The sequence below is a fragment of the Patella vulgata genome, chromosome 6 (genome assembly GCF_932274485.2).
Source record: "Patella vulgata chromosome 6, xgPatVulg1.2, whole genome shotgun sequence".
Lineage (NCBI taxonomy): Eukaryota > Metazoa > Mollusca > Gastropoda > Patellidae > Patella > Patella vulgata.
Genome location: NC_065884.2, coordinates 21,306,186 through 21,316,559, shown reverse-complemented (window position 1 = coordinate 21,316,559; position 10,374 = coordinate 21,306,186). Strand labels below are relative to the sequence as shown.

The 10,374-nt window shown below is 38.0% G+C and overlaps 1 protein-coding gene across 1 annotated transcript; it reads left to right on the top strand.

The window, feature by feature from the left end:
• Positions 1 to 1,959: 1,959 nt before the first annotated feature.
• LOC126824618 (N-sulphoglucosamine sulphohydrolase) lies at positions 1,960 to 9,946 on the top strand. Its single transcript, XM_050553883.2, has 4 exons — positions 1,960 to 2,076; positions 2,920 to 3,155; positions 3,980 to 4,155; positions 9,151 to 9,946. The coding sequence occupies exons 1-4, from the start codon at positions 1,979 to 1,981 to the stop codon at positions 9,739 to 9,741; spliced, it is 1,101 nt and encodes a 366-aa protein (XP_050409840.2). The 5' UTR covers positions 1,960 to 1,978; the 3' UTR covers positions 9,742 to 9,946.
• Positions 9,947 to 10,374: the final 428 nt, after the last annotated feature.

Below are 10,374 nucleotides of genomic sequence, written 5' to 3'. Positions count from 1 at the left end.
TAGGGCCTCTATAGATCTTAATCCGGCCCTGTGCAGGGACTCCATACTCTGGGACCTATTCTTATTTTACAGTGGCCCTTATGGTTTTGAGTATTATATAATGAAACAGTAATACGCGAACACGCTGCACGACAAATTAGTTTCAGTGGACCCTCAGATATTCGTAAATCCGAGCCTGTCATTTGAAAAGATCGAGGCTATATATAATATCGGACCCAGAAGTGGTGCATGAGTGATGTTAGTATTGATTGACAACTTTCGTTATTTTAATCAAATGTGAATGACCTGTCTACACCTGTGTGTAAGCCAATGCTCTTGCATTCTATCAATCAGTGACAATGCTGGACAATTTATCAAAATTTTAGTTATTTTTTACGACCAGATATGTCAAAAATGATTAACGATTCAATAAAAATTACAAGAGCCGGCGGATAGAGTAAATTATTACTCCTGATGAAGCAAGGGGCGGTTCATTATTTATGGTTTATTTTATGCGCATGTATTAAGGATGTCCAAGATCAGACTTTTGGATACGGAATCAAACACAGTCAGCCCCCCAAAAAGCTCACTGCCTGCAAAGCGTATCAACGACCTGTGAAAAACATACGTTCCATTTATTATTGCATATCCTTTACTCGAAAAATTGTTTTGTAATTTTAAACATAAAGTCACGATTCATTTTAATCCTTTAAACCAGTATTATGGGGTTCATTATCAACATTACTATCGAAGTAATCAGCAATTATATTTGGTTAAATTTAATTATATAAATTGATAATTGTACTTTTATTGGCGCATTCAGGCTTTTATCTCTTTTTAAGTTAAACTTGGTTAAGCCCTGATCAATCTTCGAGAATATGTGGGTTATAGTCCACATGAGATATAATTACGCATAAAGGGGTTGTTGCAGTAGGGTTACCCTTTTTTGCCTTGTCAAATTTGAGACACATATGCAAATAAATGGCATGGTAGTCTATTGAAATATTTTATTAGTGGTATTATACAATTAAATTTATTAGGGGTATCAAGGGTGTTACAGCATTTGATTAAGGATATAACAACATGTTATTAGCGTATTATAACATTTTATTTGATTCAGTATATTATATCATTTTGTTATTGTTATTAAGGTATGATAACATTTATCATATGTTATTCGGGTATGATGGCATTTATCATATGGTGGTATTATAACATTGATCATATTTTATGGTGGTATTATAACATTATATTTGTTTATATTTTTATAAAAGCTGTTATCACATTTTAAAATTATGATTATCGTATTAAATGCATTATAACATTTTATTTAAAGATGGGTTCCCAGAAAAGTATTTATCGGGTGGTTATTTCCAATAAAAGTATGGCAATTTTGGTATATATGGAAAGTAGACATATCCAATCTTACTAGAAAAATACTAGATTCCCCGAAAAACACCCATGGAGCGTATACAGGACAAAAATGTAAGGGTTCCCCTAATGAACAGCCCGACGATTAGGAATTTCTGCACGCGTGATGTCAAAGGTCACACGCGAACATTGAGCGCTTGATGTACAAGTTGATAAACTTTATGAAGAGTTGGACGTACAACACTTTCTGAGATAAAAATGACGGAAAAATACACGGGTAGTGGATAATCCGAGAATTTAATTAGGATTCGATATTTGTAATAAATAGTAAGCGATTAAAGACAACACCGTCTTATGTATACAATGAAATCTCCTCTGACTTCCAAGAGAGGTAAGTCACGTGGCGTAAAACATGACCTGGTTTGATCGAATTTTTATAGCAGGGCATTCCTTCGCAATTACAATGTTTGAGAAGGATTTGAAGCAAAATTATGACAAATTAATTAGTTTGAATATGTTTTTAGTCAAAATATACCATTAAATCACCCAGTTTGTACCGGGAATGTATCTTTAAGGTATTATTGGTAAATACCATGTCCAACCAGAATCTGTGTATACATTCGACTTTATGGAAACAGATACGACACACGATGGTAATAAGATAGGAAGAAACATCACCTATATGAATGAATATTTTGAGCAATTTATATCTACCAATGACTCCAGGTAAATTCATTGGTGTAAGTCTTCTGCTCCTAAAATATGCGCTCGACACCTAAAAACAAAACTCATCAAATGTTCTTCACCAGGCATTGTATTTATTAGTAAAGTCTCTGGATTTTGAGGGAAATAGCACACATGGGTGTATAGTGTCTTCACAATGGGCGTAGTAGTTGAGGAGGTTCCGGGGTCCTCCCCCGAATAAATCTTTGAAATTCTGTTGCACAAACGGGTAAATCTAATGTCTTTTAACCAGTTACAATTTAAACCCCACCAGATCAGAATGCAACCTAGATCCCGGAGTTCATGCACTTTGACGTATATATACCGAACTATAATCTTGTATCCAGATTCCTTCTGAAACAGAGATCAGTTGAACCATCTCAACCATGATGGCTTGAAAAGATATATTGCCGCGCCGTGCTTTTAAATGATGCAGGGAGACATTTGCACTCATATATCCCCGCCGTTCCGACGCCCCTTTTCGTCCTCCTTATTCACCCATCCGTTTATAAGTTTTGCAGACACGCAAACAATAAAATGTTTTAAGCCGAATTTTAAGAATTTCTATGAACAAATGACCACACATTAAAGTTCCATTCTGATTTTTTTGTGAACAATAAGAAGAATGGGATAAAAATCGCAGAGTATTATTCTTGTATTATTAAGAGTATACCCTATTTGATATTTGAGATATTTATGCAATTATTGCCCTTGTGTAAAAGAACTGGATAAATTTCACGGGGTACCCTATTTCATATTCACGATTGACAATAATAAATTATTGATTCCCAATTACGCAAATAATAGGCAAAACGCCCTAACTTTTTAATGTATCGAATTTTTCAGGCCGTTTTTCCTGTACATGGCATTCCATGACACACATCGCTGTAACGTTCCGGATGTTTATGGAGAATTTTGTGAGAAATTTGGAGATCCGAGTAAAAGTAATGGAACGATCCCTGATTGGACACCAGATTACTATGATCCAATGAAAGTGGCCCTTGAACCTTATATTCCGGATAATTCAATTGCGAGACAAGATCTGGCCAATCTTTATACAGTAACTGGACGATTAGATCAAGGTAATGTTCAATTAGCATTTGTATTAGTTCCTTCAGGAACGGTCTCTGATCGGACGGTGTCCGCTGACCGTTCCCATCCGTCCTTATATAGCTGCAATATGATTCCTTTCGGCGAAAAAAAGAAGAATCATGGTGAAAAATAGTCGGTAAGGACTCCAAATGAAACTTAGAACAGAGGTGGGGAAGAGCGGTATTTTCAAATGACAGCCATATGTATAGGGATGGAGGAATGGTTAGCGGACACCGTCCGATCAGAGGCCGTTCCTAAAGGAACTACATTTTCATATGACTTCCTCTTCCAGTTTTATTTTAAGAAAACAATGCTAAAGCTGGGGTATGGATTTACAGGCACCGTCATGGCGCTTAGTTACGAGGAACTCGATCACACGGGTGCGCATAAAAAAAGAAAACACTTTTGGGTAAGACCTCTGCTCTTTAATCTGGGGATCGCCGGTTCCATCCCGGTGTTGGCCGAAAAAGTTCATTCGGATATTCCGGCCTGGATTTCCGTTGTCAGTGGTGCTTTACGAAGGGCCTCACAAGAACAACTGTCTTGTCGTTTAGATGGCCTGTAATGCGATGAACAAACATTTGATGAGAGAAATACAACCAACATCAACGACTTAAATATACTACCTGCATTTTGCAAGCAGTTACAACTCACAGTGTCCAAAGTGTGCACACAAATAACCAATCAGAACACAGTGTATTCAAATCTCACCAGTTCGAAACCGAAAAACTCCAACCGATTCGTATCGCCCAAGACTTTCTTTGGGAGATTCCGTTACTCTTCTGTAACATAGAAATTAATGTTTGTGTTTCAGGTGTGGGTTTGTTTATGAGAACTTTAGAGAAGTATAATTTACTAGATAACACATTAATTATCTATACATCTGATAACGGTATACCATTTCCTGGTGCTAAAACTAATCTCTACGACCATGGTATGATTGAACCATTTATTATCTCATCACCAGACAGTAAACAGAACTGGGGAAAGGTACGTCTGAATACATCGTTTAGTCGCGGACTTTATAATTATAAGGTCAATGGTTTAATGCTTAAAGTGGAATGATGTACCCCCACCCTGTTTAACGGGATCATATAATTCTCTACAATATTGTCGCGGTCATACTGTGTTCGCCGCTACAATTGATACAATCTGAGAGGCTTTGCGCAAGTAAAAAATGTTTCAAACGCACAATTCTCAAAACATATCATTACAGTTTCTATTGAAATAAGTAATTCTATCACAAATAGTGAAGACTGTACCACTAAAATAGTTACCGAACAGTGTTTCTTTGTGATAATGCGTTCTACATTTTCGAAGCGATATTTCCAATGATGTACAAGACGCCATGACACCACCCAGGTGAAATTTCGTCAAATATTGCGTCGCGTTAACGCCGCCCATCGCTTCATTATAACTACGAGAAAATATCGGAACTCTCTGAGATGTCAATAACAGCAATCAAGGGTCTTTGGTTTTGAAATTCATATGTTAGTCCCGAAATGACCTAGTTTGTGTCGAGTGGACGATAAACTCTCGTAAAATTGTACAGTTTGTTTAGCAAGGAGAACCTTTATAGTCTGGAGGCTCAGCGCGGGGGGGGGGGGGGTGTCCATCAAATGGGCACAAAACCAGACCCAACTTTTCTAGGGTGAACTTTTGCGTAGAATACGATGCCGAGTGGTAATCAGTCCGCCGTTGGGGCGTTTTCGAGATATTCGGGGTCAAAGGTCAAATGGGTTCATTTGCACTGAAAGTGAACGCGCAGTCATTCTTGTATCATGAAAATAAGCTGAAAATGATCGAAAGTAATCACACTTTCAATAATGTAAACTTGCTAGATTCACCTTTGTTCTTTGTGATCCCAGGGGTCAAAAGGTCACATTTTTCCGTTTTAGCACTAGGAAGATTTAAAGTAATAAATGTCAGCGTAAAATATAAAAACTAACACGAAACCTGTTTTAATTAATAATAGGAACATTTAAAATTTATCTTTAGCTGGTCTTAGCACAGAACTTTTACTTTGGAACGTCGAAAATGATCTTGCATAACAGAACCAAAACGCTTCGGAGCCTGTTTCAAAAATACGTAAAAACTGTTAAATCAAAATCTCTCCGAATTAGTTTTACAACGAATGCTATACATAATGATATAGTTGTCTGAAAAATACAATTGAATAGTTCCATGGCTGGACTCCAGCCTGCAGGCCGCGTCACAAAGCCTGCCAAAATTTTCCCGCTAACATTTACCATTACGACATATATATCCTGTGAACTACTATGTACAATGCATTCTTCGGTTTTATCTGCGTCCATGTGCCGGCCAAATTCATAAAAACTCATAAAAAATTTGCAAAGATTTAATCTCGTCGTCAGATACGTGTTTTCCCACATTGATCCGCAGTGAATATTTGCTTGGCCGCGACAATCACTGATAAGGATACATTTTAAATGTTCCTATTATTAATCAGAACAGGTTTCGCTTTAATTTTTATATTTTACGTTGACATTTTATTGCTTTAAATCTCCCTAGTGCAAAAACGGTAAATTTTACCTTTTGACCTCCAGGGTCACTAAGACTAAGGGTGAATTTAGCAAGTTTACATTTTTATTGAAAGTGTGATTACTGTCGATCATTTTCAGCTTCTTTTCATAATACAAGAATGACTACGCATTCACTTTCAGTACAAATGAACTCATTTGACCTTTGAACCCGAATATCTCGAAAACGCCCCAACGGCGGACTGATTACCATTCGGCATCGTATTCTACGCAAATTTTACCCTAGAAAAGTTGGATCTGGTTTTGTGCCCATTTGATGGACACCCCCCCCCCCCCCCCCGCGCTGAGCCTCCGGTCTATTAGCGGAATTTCACGCTAGAAATTTTGGCTGCAGACCTAAATTTGAATAAAAGCTTTATTTCATCTTTAAGCATTGTTTTTTTTTACCTCATTAATATATTTAGACGCCGGTGCATAATTTTGAGACCGACTGCAGTGAGTGCACTTATTTTGGGCCCGACTATTTTTCTCCCTGGGGGAAATTTTATTCCTAGACCAACATACTCATAATAGAATAAGAATGAAACATAACATTAATGCAAAAATGATCAGTTGACAAGGTTATTTTATACTAAAGGTTTGCGTGAGTAGTGTGACGCATGCAGTGAGCACACATTTTGCGACCGACTGCACTTATTTTGCGGCCGACTACACCCCCCCCCCCCCCACACACACACACATTTGCGCCCCTGGGGAAGTCTCCCACTGAGATAATTTGAGTCAATTTCCTGGCATTTTAGGTCATAGCTGGGAGAAAATTCTTGTGAAGAAGAGGATCAGCGAGACCTGCCTGTCAGTTAAGCCTGGGTTGGATGGCCGAATGGTTAGCACGTGCGTGCTGTATCACAAGGTCTGTCATTGAGTCAACTGGGGTGGTTTCGAATCCCCGCCTGGTCAACCTCGTGAGTTTTCTTCGGGTCCTCTGGTTCCCCCCACTGCCAAAAACCCCTACACGCGAATTATTGAAATAAAATTGAACATTGTGTTAGCCCCCCCCCCTCTCTCACTCTCTCTCTCACACACACTAGTGGTTAAACTATCTGGGCGGTTAACTGTAACCTGTAATTGTGAACATGATATGTGATGATAGTATGAGACCACACAGGAGTAGAAAATGCACAATATGTAATAGGCTTATGTAATATTTCGAGCCTTTTATTTTGGGGGTCTGAGGGGAGGGGGCGTGCTGTCGCCGTGGAGTCCACCCCTTCGCCCCGTCACTACGTCACTGGTTAGGTGCGCTTTATTTGCCTGTTCGGGAATTAGAGTCCGAAAGTAAAATGGAAGTAGATTTAAACAGTATAATGTTACAATTATTGTTGGGGACTTTGTTTAATTATGCTGCACTAAATGTTATCTGATTGATGATAAAAGTAGCACAGCAAGGAACACATAATAATATTACGGGTTAATTAAAGATATTGGGATTTCTTTTACTTTTCTGATTGGTTCTTTTAGTTTTACCGACTGTTTACTACGTTAAACAATATAAAAAGGTTTCGGTTTGTGGGTTTTCCATTGATTCTAAATCCACAAGTAGAAGTATAGTACATCAGGGTCACTGACCGAATTTCGTCATTCAAATAAACGATGACAATTAAAATTAGTGAAATGAAATGAAATGGGGTTTGTTTATAAACATCCTATACTGTCCTGTATCCACTCGTCTAATTAATACGGGAATACCCGGTGATTAACGCGTTGGCCGAGAAAAGTCATCGATATATCCAACGTGGTTCAGTGGTACAGGACCGAGGGCCTGACAAGGCTATAGTCGTCCAGGTGGAACGAAAAATCGATCGAAGTCCCGTGAAAGACCCCGTGATAGTTTGAATTCGATATATTTAGACTGGGCGCCTGCTTCAGTTAATCATACTAAGAGAGGGAAATTGTCGGATAGGGCATAATTGTTTGTCAATGCCTACTAGTCAAACATCTGGATTGCTGCCGGGAATTAACTTGCCCATTTAGGTTGTGTGGGGGCCTAAAGGGAGCCCATTTTCACTTTTAATCATACTTTGGTAGGGATGGACAATTTTGATAATATTTAATATATAGGTAATACTGAGTCGAAAAACACCATTGACAGCAACTTTTTGTTGACAGTGACCTTGGACAGCAAAGGTCAAGTGCTGTCCAAAATTCATTTATTCATACTAAGTGAGGGATGGCTAAAACTTTTTGAATATGATTCATTAGACGGTTCCAAACATTCCTACATCATTGCCAGCAATTTCACACTGACCGGAAGTGGCGACAGTGACAGTTAAATACCACAACATGGCATCAGGTATGAGGCATCAGATATAATCATACATTGAGAGGGATGGCTGATTTTTTTACACAATGTTAAAATATGTATATACACTACAAAAATACAAATGACAGCAATTTTACAGACCGGAAGTGTCGCCAGTGATGATTACGAAATAGGCCCCATCCTCAGATATAATCATACATTGAGAGGGATGGCTGATTTTTTTACACAATGTTTGACTAGTAGGCATTGACAAACAATTATGCCCTATCAGACAATTTCTCTCTCTTAACTGAAGCCGGCGCCCGGTCTAATTATAAGAGTGGTCCGTAGCGCCGTTGTCACACTGTATAAGACACTGTATGGGCATGGCGTATGCTCGTTTTCGTTAACCCTGTCACTGCAGTACAGTAGGCCGTTAAACCCCATTTCATTACTTTGAATAAAAGGCCCGTCTTCATTAGCCCATTTCATTTCATTTTAAATAAAGGTGACGTCCGTGTTTGAAATACTTGAATGGTGAAATTTGGTCAGGAATACCAATGAGTTGTACTCGTAGATTAAAGATACCCACGAAAGTATTTATAGAGTAGTTAATTCTAATAAAGGCAGGGTCTATTTTAAGGAAATTTTCACGGAGCAAGTCCCTCTGACAACGTTAATTCTGGGGGAGGAGGGGGGGGGGGTAAAAGATACATGGTCATTAACGTCAATTTGGCGTATATCACTGACAAAAACTAGATTATACCGAACCCTATGGTCCATTAGACTTATAAGACACCTTGATTGTATTGTATCGCGAGTTAAAATAAAAACCTATATACCCCTGGAATATTGATTTCAACGGGAAAACGGATAGATATTTTCTCTGTGCAGAAATGATCACGATCACGAATGTCTAATGTTTAGCTTGTACATTATTATAGACAAGTAAAATATGATTAAAATACATGTATGAACAACGAAAGTAGTGGGTCTACAACGGAGCGGGTGCGGGTATCAATTTTCAGTCTGTCTGTCAGAAACATTTCTTCTACTAACGAAGTGCGTTACTGTAAAAGGCTTCTTGACATTACCGAGACTGAAAATACCCTATGAACAGATTTATATAGTATCTTTGGGTCATTTCAAATCGGGTTTAAATTGTTTATTTTGTTTCATTTTCAGACTTCCAACGCCTTGGCCAGCACTACGGATATTGTACCCACAATATTAGACTGGTTTGATGTTCAATATCCAAATTGGTCTTTATTCGACACTCAAGTAAAATTGACTGGACGGTCACTGCTACCAGCTCTGTCTAATGTTGACGTCACTGGCTTTGATCACGTGTTTGCTAGTCATAACCTGCACGAGGTCACCATGTATTATCCAATGAGAGTTATCAGAACAAAAGACATACGCCTGATTCACAATTTAAATTATTTTGCTCCGTATCCAATGGCCCTAGATATTTTCGATTCTCCAACATTCCGAAAGCTTTTAAATGATACACACAGGGGTCAGTCAACTGGTTGGATTAAATCACTAAAAGATTATTATTATCGCGCTGAATTTGAAATGTTTAATGTAACCGCCGATCCCAACGAGCTGGTAAATTTAGCCTATAATCCAATGTATTCCAGTGTTTTTGGTGATTTAAAAGCCAGATTGAATGCGTGGCAGAACGAGACTAATGATATATGGCGATGTGAGCCACGTGGTGTTCTCGTAACGGATGGAACCTGTATATCAGCAGAAAATATATTTGACAATTAAATACGAAAATGACCTTAAAGGTTTGTTACTTGTCCACCCTTACAGTCTAAGCATTTACAGGTTACGCATGTTTCATTTCCTCTGAATTCCGAATTTGCAGTCCATAATAGCTGACCTATATTATTTCAAGTTTCTCAATCATACCAACCTTGGATCTCCTTTAAAATTTGGTAGATTTTACATCATTATTTCAAGGACTAGAACATTCACGGCGTTTATTAAAATATTATTTTTTTTCATTTAGTTTTTATTTGCTCTTTAAATTTATGAACTGTGAATGAACCTTTTCTCTGTTTTGGTGTATGTTATTTAGTAAAGTTAACACACCGGACAAATAAAGTGGATTTGTGTCATTTCCTGTTTAAATGACGTATTATAAAATTTGTCTAGAGTGTCGTTAATTTCCGCGTTGTAAACAGTTCTCGCCTCAGTCGCCTGTTCTATTCCCATATTTTATCTGCTATATCTAAAGATGCTTTATGTAAGATTTAGTTCTTACAGTAATAGTTCAAAATGAAAAATTAATAATATATCAAACACCATCAAGTCCGGTGGAGTGGGGGTGGGGGTGTATGGCTATAGGGGTTGTGGGAATTAGCTCCCCCAATAATTGGCCGCAAGTACACCTTTCTC

What these genes read in the sequence shown, in the direction of transcription:
- LOC126824618 (XM_050553883.2), top strand. Translation starts at nt 1,979, where the DNA reads ATGGAAACAGATACGACACACGATGGTAATAAGATAGGAAGAAACATC. An exon ending in ATATCTACCAATGACTCCAG is followed by an intron (nt 2,077 to 2,919) that starts GTAAATTCATTG and finishes CGAATTTTTCAG; the next exon opens with GCCGTTTTTCCTGTACATGG. An exon ending in AACTGGACGATTAGATCAAG is followed by an intron (nt 3,156 to 3,979) that starts GTAATGTTCAAT and finishes TTTGTGTTTCAG; the next exon opens with GTGTGGGTTTGTTTATGAGA.